At 26.6% G+C, this 10,664-nt stretch overlaps 6 protein-coding genes across 6 annotated transcripts; 3 read left to right on the plus strand and 3 right to left on the minus strand.

Annotated features, from left to right (window-relative positions):
- Positions 1-1,822: 1,822 nt before the first annotated feature.
- Positions 1,823-2,581, plus strand: ENU1_139130 (hypothetical protein; the record flags this gene model as incomplete). Its single annotated transcript, XM_008860278.1, has 1 exon — positions 1,823-2,581. The coding sequence occupies one exon, from the start codon at positions 1,823-1,825 to the stop codon at positions 2,579-2,581; it is 759 nt and encodes a 252-aa protein (XP_008858500.1).
- A 240-nt stretch (positions 2,582-2,821) lies between these two features.
- ENU1_139140 (membrane complex biogenesis protein, BtpA family protein) lies at positions 2,822-3,625 on the plus strand (the record flags this gene model as incomplete). Its single annotated transcript, XM_008860279.1, has 1 exon — positions 2,822-3,625. The coding sequence occupies one exon, from the start codon at positions 2,822-2,824 to the stop codon at positions 3,623-3,625; it is 804 nt and encodes a 267-aa protein (XP_008858501.1).
- A 647-nt stretch (positions 3,626-4,272) lies between these two features.
- Positions 4,273-6,918, plus strand: ENU1_139150 (WD domain, G-beta repeat-containing protein; the record flags this gene model as incomplete). Its single annotated transcript, XM_008860280.1, has 1 exon — positions 4,273-6,918. One exon carries the CDS (start codon positions 4,273-4,275, stop codon positions 6,916-6,918), a length of 2,646 nt encoding a protein of 881 aa, XP_008858502.1.
- Positions 6,919-7,039: 121 nt separating this feature from the next.
- Positions 7,040-7,780, minus strand: ENU1_139160 (rRNA metabolism protein, SBDS family protein; the record flags this gene model as incomplete). Its single annotated transcript, XM_008860281.1, has 1 exon — positions 7,040-7,780. One exon carries the CDS (start codon positions 7,778-7,780, stop codon positions 7,040-7,042), a length of 741 nt encoding a protein of 246 aa, XP_008858503.1.
- An 82-nt stretch (positions 7,781-7,862) lies between these two features.
- On the minus strand, positions 7,863-8,174 carry ENU1_139170 (hypothetical protein; the record flags this gene model as incomplete). The annotated part of the gene is made up of 1 exon (XM_008860282.1): positions 7,863-8,174. One exon carries the CDS (start codon positions 8,172-8,174, stop codon positions 7,863-7,865), a length of 312 nt encoding a protein of 103 aa, XP_008858504.1.
- A 49-nt stretch (positions 8,175-8,223) lies between these two features.
- On the minus strand, positions 8,224-10,398 carry ENU1_139180 (SPRY domain containing protein; the record flags this gene model as incomplete). Its single annotated transcript, XM_008860283.1, has 1 exon — positions 8,224-10,398. One exon carries the CDS (start codon positions 10,396-10,398, stop codon positions 8,224-8,226), a length of 2,175 nt encoding a protein of 724 aa, XP_008858505.1.
- Between the last annotated feature and the right edge of the window lie 266 nt (positions 10,399-10,664).

Here is a 10,664-nt window from a genome sequence, read left to right on the forward strand (position 1 = left end):
TGAAATTATTTAAGAGTTTATGACTTATTAATGATTGTTGACTGTTTTTAATTAAAACTAACAATAGAAACAAATATTTTCAATTAATTATTTTTCATTTTAAATAAAAGTCAAATGATGAGATACATTTCATTTATAATTTCTTTGATATGAAAAAACCACATCAAAACATAATTTACATCTAATTTAATAATCTTTGTATATTTACATTATTGTTTTATTGAAATATTTGTTTGTAAAGAATATTATAACTTCATATCCAAATGTAATGAAATAATCAATTGTTTACTTAAATAAAATAATACTATGAGTGTGTAATATTAAACATCATCATTCTTTTTCTTTTTTTTTGTTCTGATGAAAATAAATGAATTTTTATTTCTTTTTGACTATGTTTCATTCCTTTTTATTTCAAATATTTCATTTTTAATACTTACTAAATAATATTGATAATTCTTAGTAGTATCATCAATTGATTATTGAATGTTTGGAAATGTTTCTATTACTTCTTTAATTAGTTGATTGTTGTTGATTAACGCTTCCATTTTAATTTGATGTTGATAAGTTCAAAATATGAATGTTTAAATAATTAATACCTATCAAATCTAAACATTAAACTAGAATGATGCAGAATAAATAATATAATAAAAATATGACATTTAATATTTTTGATAGAAATAGTATTTTGCTTATCTTGTAATTGATATTCTTTATTTCTTACAACTATTTATTAATTTAAAAAACTATCCTGATTGAATTAATCATAATCAAAACAGAAAAAACTCTTCAAACAGAAGTAATTCAAAAAGAAAAAAACAATAAAAGAATAAATTAAAATAAAGAAACTATAAAGGAGAGATATAAATGAATTAATTTAGCTCTTTGAAATAAAGAAAATGAAGTAATAATAATAAGAAGCTTCGATAAAGGAAACTTATAAACAAAACATAAATTATAAGAATGAACATTCAAACAACTATTTTAAAAGAACAAATAACAATAAATGAAATAAAAATAATAAATATAAAATTCAACAATTGTTAAAATTAAAATGAAAGATTAAACTTTCAAATCTGTGAACTAAAAAATGAATGACATAAACATAAATACAATAGTAAAGTATAATTATACTGTGTGTTTCTTATTTCAATAATGAGTGGTTATTTATAAATTAAATAAAACGAAATAAATGATGATACTAAAAAACATAAATTTAAAGAAAATATTTAAAAACAAATTTTTGCTTAATAATAAAATATATTTATTTAAAGAGAAAAGCTAAAACTTATTAAAGAACAAGTAATATCAAAAAAAGGGTAGGTAATACTACAACTAACAATGGCACCAGTAACAATAATACAAAACAAACACCTAACAATTGATAGTTAGGTCATATATATTAACACAATTTCATTCATAAGAAAGTAATATAAAATATAAAATAAAAAAAATGTGTGGGACCATTTGTTTAGTCTAACATGCATAATGAGGTGGTAGACGAATCAGAAAATATCTTGTGATGAGAAAGAAAAGTGAATAAAAAATCCCGTCTTGACAAAATAAAATAGAATATTCTACCAAAACTGACAAATATATTTTATTTTTGTTTTGTTGTTATTTTTCATTTCATAAATAAAAAAGTATTTTTTACGAAAAAAACAATGAACTTTTGATAAAAGCTAAAAAATAATAACACGAAATTTTAAGAAAATTTTGAAAAAACCCGAAAAAATAAAGAACTTAAAAAAAAAGACAGGAATAATAAAAAATAAACGAAGAAATAAATTAGAAAATCTTAAAAACAAAAAAAAAATAAGAAAGGATGACAACTGCACGAGAACAATTAACTAAATTACAAAACACAATTTCTAAACTTCCTAAAGACAATCAAAATATTTACCAAGAAATATTTGCTTTATTATCTGATTTTAATTCAAGACTTGAAAAGTTAGAAGGATGTAAGTTATTAGAATCTAGTTCTGAAAGAGAAAATAAACACACACCTCGTATTTCAATTACTGCTTCTACTAATTCTATCTCCTATTCTACATCTGAAATCCCTGAAATTAATTCTGACCTTTCTTTGCTAAGACAGTGGACAGGTAAACAAACTTTTAGATTATTGTTTGATTCTAGTCGTGATGGGTTGCTTCCAGCTGCATTTAATACTACAACATCTTTAATAGCCAACATGATGGTCATTGTTATCTCATCAGACAATTACATATTTGGTACTTTTAATTCTTATTCTGTTCCACCACCACCAGTATCTTCTGATACAACCTATATTGAAAAAGACCCTAATTTTTTTGTCTTTTCATTGAAAAACCCACATGGAATTGCCCCAACTCGATTTTCACGAAAAAGACTTTCTACTACCTTAAGGATTTGTCCATCAGATGGAGATATTGTTGTTGGTGCATCTGACTGCTTCAGTATTATTCCTAACAACTCTTATATTATTCCAACTTTTGGGTCATATTATATTGATACAACAGGAAAAGGAGCTGATGTTTTTGTTGGTAATCATTACCCATCAAGGTTTGGTGTTAAAAAAATGTACGCTATTCAATGGGTTTAGGTCGTTTTTCACTTAAAAGATTTAGTTAGTAATTACATCTCACCCTTTCATTAACACCTTATTTCTTTGGTTATATGATTTGGTAATAAAAGAATGATAGTTGTACTATTGTTTTTGATAAAATAAACCTAAAAGATTTTAATTGAGTAATTTGAGAATTTATTCCTAAATTCCTAATACGAACGTTCTAGCAGATTAGAACGAAAAGGAAGAGGATCTCTAATATCTCAAAAACTATTCATGACAACTAATTACTTTGAAGGTCACAACAGAATTATTGGTATGGTTCATGTCCATGCTCTCCCAGGAACACCTAATTACTCATCAACCGCTGGAAGATGTAGAGCAATCATTGAAAAGGCTGTAGAAGAAGCTACTGTTTATCAGCAATGTGGCTTAGACACAATTATGATAGAAAATATGCATGATGTACCTTATTTAAATAGTACTGCTGGACCTGAAATTACTAGTGCTATGAGTATTGTTGGGTATGAAATAAAACGACAATTAAACCTTAGAGTTGGTGTTCAAATTCTTGCTGCAGCAAACAAACAAGCAATGGCAGCTGCATTTTGTTCTGGATGTGATTTTATTAGAGCAGAAGGCTTTGTTTTTGGTCATGTTGCTGATGAAGGTTACATTGATTCTAATGCAGGTGAATTGTTAAGATACAGAAAGATGATTGGCGCTGAAGATGTGTTAGTTTTTACTGATATTAAAAAGAAACATTCTGCCCATTCTATCACTTCTGATGTTAGCTTAATTGATACTGCAAAAACTGCTCAATATTTCCTTTCTGATGGTATTATTATTACAGGTACTTCTACTGGTGTTAAAACTGATCCACAAGAAGTTCGTGATGTAAAAAAATCAGTTTCTATCCCAGTCTTAGTTGGATCTGGAGTAACACCTGAAAACGTTAATGAGTATTCTAGTGCTGATGCCCTCATCGTTGGTTCATATTTCAAAGTTGATGGATTCTGGAAAAATGAATTGAGTAAGGAAAGAATTCTCAAATTAATTTCTGCTGTCAATGAAAATTAATCTTTCAAATTCTTTTTGTGAATTGTTTGTTGATATTTTTTATAAACCTCTCTTTTTTGAATTTTTTTGAAAAGTATTAGTTTCTCAATTATTTCTTCAAATTTTTATTTCTGTAATAACATCTTTTACTTTTTAAAGATAAAAAATACTTAACCATAAGAAGAGACTGGGATTTAAGTAAAACATAAAAACCTTCTTTTTTATGCTATAATTAATGACTTTTTCTTTTATAAAAAAATATGTTCAATCTGTTCAACAAAGGAAAAAATATATTAATACTAATCCAATGTATTTGTTTTTTTTTGTAATCGTTATATTTTGTTTGCAAGTTGATTAATTTAAAAAATATGTTGTAAACATTTATTTCAACAGAAAAATATTGAAAAGTCACTTTTAAAGTATTTTTAATCTTATTTTATATCAAATAAACAATTTATTTATTTTTTATATGAGAGTTATTAGTCATAGACATACTTATCTGTTTAGAGGTTATTTGAAATAAATAAAAAACTTTTGTGGTATTGTAATGAGAAATACTTCCGAAAAACAAATAAATTTAAATAGTTATATATAACATTATTATATTAAGAAATACAAAAACCCTAAAAAAAAAATAAAGAAGGTTTTAGTCAAAACAAAGAGAAGAGATGAATGTATATGAATTGGAAAATATATTTGGTGTAATCAATAATTCAGGAAATATATGTTTTGCTCCTGATGGGATTTCTTTATATAGTTGTACTGGAAATAGAATTCATGTAACAAACCTTCAGTCACATGTTTCTTCTGTTTTTCCTGTTGAAACATTTCGGCCTATCAAGTTAATTGCAATTGACTCAAGAAATAGTGTCATATTAGTTATTGATGAAACAAATTTTGGAATACTAATATCAGTTGCAACACGTACAGTTCTTTCTTCTATTAATTTTAAAGATGATGTGTTATGTGTTAAATTTTCACCAGATTATCCTTTATTTGCATTAGGATTTGAAAAGAAAGTTGAAATATGGAGAATTCCAGTTTTAACTAGGCCTGTTTCTTTTACTTTAGTAAGACAATACCGATCATTTATTACTAATTCGAAAATTATTCATATTGTTTGGAGAAAAAGACGAGTTATTGTGTTTACTGATGAAAATAGAGGATTAATTTTAACATCAAAAGGAGAAATAAAACATAAAATTGCATTTTGGAAATTACCTGTAGTTGCTTGTGAATATATTAATAACCATTTATATATTGTATCACCATCTGGAGTTTGTGCTTCATATGAGTATAATAAAGAAACAAAAAACTTTGAACAAATAGAAAAGCAATTAATCATTCCACCAAAAAATAGAATTCATTTTGCTGCATTTGGTGGTTCTATACTTGCTGCAAATATTGATGGTGAAATTAATATTTTTGAGACAACTCAGTTTACTAAATTACATGCATATAAATGTGATTTTAAATATGTTAGTCTTGCTGTTTCAAATACAGGCAATTGTATTGCGTTAGGAAATAAAGAATATGATTTCCTTACGGTATATGAGTGGAAGACAGAATCTTATTTAATGAAATCTGTTGGTCATAGGACTGCTATTCTTTCTCAAACCATTTCTCCAAATGGTCAATATATTGCTACAGGAGATGGACAAGGTAATTTAAATATATGGATGATTGGTTCAGGTGAATGTATTGCTAATTTTAATATTAAACAAGAAGGAGATGTTGGAGAGGATTGTGCTGTTAGAGGAATTGCTTTTGCTCCTAATTCTCTTTCAGTGATAGGGGTTGGTGGAAATGGTAAAATTATGGTTTATGATCTTATTAAAAAGAAATGCTATCGAGCACTTCATCCTGACACTCATCAACTTGATGGAATTGTAATTGAACCAAGGGATGGAGATATTGTTGCTGCCTATTCATCAGAAGATGCAAAAGTCTTTTTGTATTCAATTCGTACTTCTAAGTTACTTGATGTATTAACTGGACATGCAGGACCTATTACAGATATTTGTATTCACCCAGTTACATCAGAGCTTGCAACCTCTTCATGGGATAAAACTGTTAGATGTGTTAATTTCTTAAATGATCTTCAAACAGAAGTTATAGATCATCCATCAGAAGTTATGTCAATATCTGTTAATTCAATTGGTACAATGTATGTTTCAGCCTGTAGAGATGGTTATCTTTATTTATATGGATGTGATGATAAATCGATGATTGGACTTATTGCATATAGAAATGATTTAGTTGGTGGTATTAAGTTATCAACAACTGCAGCTCCAGATACTTTAAGGGATGGAAGTTCATATAATCCAACACAAATTATGGCAAGAAAAGAAAAATATGTAAGTTCTGTAAAATTCCTTGCAGATAATGATGAAATGGTTGTTTGTGGTGGGAATAGTAAATATGTAGCATATTACAATGTTATTTCTAAATCATTAGTATATAAGTCTTTTGTAACAAAAGACTATTCATATTCAAATATCTATGATTTCGTTACAAGTAAAAAATTAAAACAAAACCTTGATAAGAAAACAAAAAAAATAATTCAAACTAAATCAATTTGTGTTTCACCTGCTGGTAAAACTCTTAGTATTTTAACTGATGCCGGAGTCCAATTATATACATCAGGAAATCATGCTTTCCAACCTTATTGTCTTTCAGAAGCTATTACACCTGAAGCAGCTTTAGAACATTTGTCTAATGGAAATTTCCTTTCTGCCTTCATTTTCTCAGTCCATCTAAATGATAAAAATTTGATAAATCAATCATTTAGATCAATTCCTATGGAAGAAATAGTTAGTGTTGCAAGTAGAATTCCAATTGCCCTTCTTTCTCGTGTTTTAGAATATTTAACTAAAGAAGTAAGTGGATTACTTTTCCACAGAGCAGTCTTTTTCACGGCAGCACTACTTAGATTCCATATTAATACATTAGTTAAACCAAATATCTCTCTTGCACAAACAGCAATTCCATCATCTTCTGAATATCTTCCACATTTACGAAATTTATTTAAAGCACTTAGTCTTACTTATAAGAAGATGTCAACTCAAAGTCAACAAGCACTTGCGTTATTAAATATGTGTTTACAAATGTCTCATTTTCTTATTAAAAAAGAATCAGATGAAATTGTATCAGAATCTGAAAAGAAAGAAGAAATGAGTGAAAGTGAGATAGAAGAAAATATAAAAGAAGAAAAAATGAGTGAGGGTGAAAGTCAAGAAGATAATATTCAAGAAAATAAAAGTAATGATAAGTCTCATATATCTAGTAATGATATGAGTGAAGAAAATGATTGAATTTTTTGATTTATTTTTACTATTTAATTTTTCTTTTTTAATATAATTAACAAAAATTAATGATAAAATTTAAGAATAACCAGCAAATTGAATTTACCACAAACTTTAAGTAGTACTGTTGTTATTTTCCTTTCTTTCCTTTTTTCTTAGAAGCATCCTTTTGAACAGTTTGACCATTTGGTAAGTCAATTTGATAATTTCCTCTAGTTGCTTTTGCTAAGTCTTTATTTAAAGAATCGAAATCACCTGGTATAATTGAAACTTTGTAAACCTTTGAATTTCCATTAGCTGAAGATGATGTAATTCTGCCATATTTCTTCATAGCACCATCAGCAAGTTTACAAAAGTCATTTGGAACTGTAACTATAGCTTCTACTTCTAATCGTTTAGAGGGGAGAATATCATTTAATTTCTTTTCTACTTCTTTAATTTCTTTTTCCATTGGAGCTTCAGGATCAATAACAAGTTTCATAGCATCTAAAGCATTATTAATTCTAACAATTGGATGTGGTTTATTGGTAGCTGGGTCAACATAATAATTATGAATATATTCTACAATTCTTTTCTTTTTATCTTCTACTTGTTGTTTTCTTTCATCACTAGAAAATTGAATTTCACCTTTTTCAGCTATGGTCTTCAATATTTCATCACCACTTTTACCAGGAAATGCTTTTGAAAGTTCAGCTGGTTTGGCAATATTTCCTTTATTATGTGGGGCAATAAAAACCTCATCTGCAAATGTTGCATTAGAAATTCCTAATTTACCTTCACGAACTTTGAGTGCACAACCAGGTTTAAATAAGGCTTCAAAAACTATTTTTTCATATTTGTAACGAACAACTTGGTAATTTTGTTTTGACATAATGGAGTGGTAAATAACTGAATAATTAGTTGTGAAAAGAGGTTTGAACTATTAAACAAGAAAAAAAATAAAAGAAGTTCAATTAATAAGAAAAGAACCATGAAACTATAGTTCTTGAAACTATGATATAAAGTATCACTAAAACATAAAATAACAGACCTGATTTGAAAAATAAATCCTCTGCATTTGCTGTTATTTTCATAAAAAATAATTGTCTTTTAGAACTGTTAAGTGTTTCTGAAATATCATTTTGAGTGTTTAATGATGATTTTATTCTATCAGTTGACTGTTTGATTGTCTCATAACTTTCTCCAGTACGGTCACTTTCTTCTTGAATTCTTTTAAGAATTGTTTGTGTAGTGTAATTATCATGTGCTTTTCTAATATCACTCATCTTTTGTTATTTTAAGATTATACTCAAAAAAATAAGAAGATGTGAAACATCAATTAGTAATAATGTCTGATACATTTTCTGGATCAACATGTTTTATTTCTTCTAGTAAATCAAATTTAAATGGAGTATCTCCATAGTTTATTGTAATTTTATTAAACATTTCTACAACAATGACCGCAGATATTGGAATTGTGTCATCCATTTTTATAGATTTTAATTTTTCTCCATTAAAAGTAAAGAAAACAGATTTACTAATTGTATCATATCCACAACCAATAATGTTATGTCCATTTTTCTGTGTTCCATAAGCTGGTCCATATGGGTTACCATTACTGTCTCCATTATAAATATAGCCATCATCTGAGTGGTATCCAATACTTCCTTCGGACCATCCTACATGTTGTTCATCAAAATTAAATATGCAATTTTGGTCATAACATAATCCTAAAGAAAGTAGACAATACCCATAAACTTCAATTTCATAGTAATGAATCAGAGCTTCAGATTCTACAATTCCACTTTGAGTCATAATTCGCATCTTTCTTTTATCTTCAGGTAGTACAAATCTATCAGATACTAAAGCATCAAAATTTTCACCATAAACTGGTATTAAGCGTTTAATAGAATTATCAATTAATTCTATTCTATCAGTTTGAACATTAAATTTTCTTGGTTTGTAAAAAGTAAGTAGATCTTTCAAATAATTTTGGATATTATCGCAAGGATAATTAAAAGTATTATACATCAAACAATTAAGGTCTTTATAACTAATACCTTTGAATGATAATGGGTTGTTTCTTTCTGTATCATCTTCTGAAATAGTATTAATTTCTTTATTACTTTCATCATCGTCATCATCATCTACAGAAATAGTAATGTCGTTAAGTGTTTTAGTACTTGAAAAAAATGTTTTAATACAACCTTCAATATGAATATTTGATTTTAAAAAATTAATGCAAGGAACAACACATTTATACAAGTTATTAATATTGACTCTATGACAACAATCAATTGAGCCTTTGATAACGCAATAAGAAGAACTTTCAATAGATAGTGTTTCCATTACAGTATTAGTAATTCCAATAAATAATTTATCTGAGCCACAAATAGATATTTTATTAAGATGAGGAAATGGTGAAATATCACTGTCTTGTAGAGAAATATTAAAACAATCATTTATAGTAACTTTTTTAATGGTAAAAGTGTTTAAATGATACGAAACATTTGAACATCGACTAAGACATAATTCTTCTAGAAAAGGTGTTTTTAAAAAATAATCTATTTGTACATCATCATCATTAATATCATCTTCTTCTTGGCTATCATTACTTTCATTTTGATTTTCTCTTAAGTCCATTTCATAAATTATTAATGTTTTAATAAAATTTGGAATATCCCAATGTGTTGTTATTGAACGAATATTATTAAATTGAATTGATTGAACATAAGCCTTTTGAAGTAAATGTTCAAATCTTTTTCCATCTGTTGTTTCTTCTAAAATAAAATTTCCTTGTAACACACAAAGATTTTCTTCTTTCGGAATACATTGTTGAGGAGTTACAACACAATAACAATAAGTAACTCCAGTTAAACATTTTAAAAATTCAGGATTTGAAGGATGTGAGTAAGTAATTATTATAATTTGAATTTCATCACTTAAACGTAAATAAGATTTTAGTTTATTTATTAGTTTAACTGTAGAATTACTTAAAATTAATGGTTGATCTTCATAATTATTAATAATAATTTTTTTTGGATAATTAGCACTTTTATTTGTTCCATTATATGAATAATTCTTAAAGAAGTTAACTAATAATTTTAAGTCTCCACTAATACATTGTAAGTTAATAAATTTAGTTGCATGTTTTATAAAGAAATCAATTGTTATTGGTTTATTTTCATATACAGAAGGTGTATCTAAACGTATTGAAACAATTTTTGAAAGAAGTGGAATTATTTGTTTATGTGGAGCGTTAAGACGACAAAAAATAGATATAATTACATCTCTAATACATTTTACTTTATTATAAATAGATATATCTGTTGTTAAATAAGGTCTGTCAAGAGTTTCAGGTGTAAAGAATTTAAAGAATTTTTTTAGTGCAAGTTCATCATTAAAAGGAGGATTTACTTTTAATGCTTTAATTGTGTCAGCACATTTTTTATTAATAAAAATAAATTCTACAATGTCTTCAAATCTACTTAAATGAAGGACAACTTTCATCAAATAAACAAGTTCCAGTCGTGTCATTAGTAAGTGATTCTAAAATCTGTTTTGAAAACTGATAAAAAAAAATAATTTTAATAAAAAGCAATTAATTAAGTATTAATAAGAATTTTCTTCTATTATTCCTGACTCAAGGGAGACTAACCCTGTCACTTCATCATCATCATCTTCTTCTAATGACTCTACGGAGTATGTTTGATTATGTTAAAAGCAATGTTCAATGACATTAACCGTGTTTTTAATTACAAGGTTTTTTACTTCTT

This window comes from Entamoeba nuttalli (assembly GCF_000257125.1).
Source record: "Entamoeba nuttalli P19 unplaced genomic scaffold asmbl_5799, whole genome shotgun sequence".
NCBI classification, from domain to species: Eukaryota; Evosea; order Mastigamoebida; family Endamoebidae; genus Entamoeba; species Entamoeba nuttalli.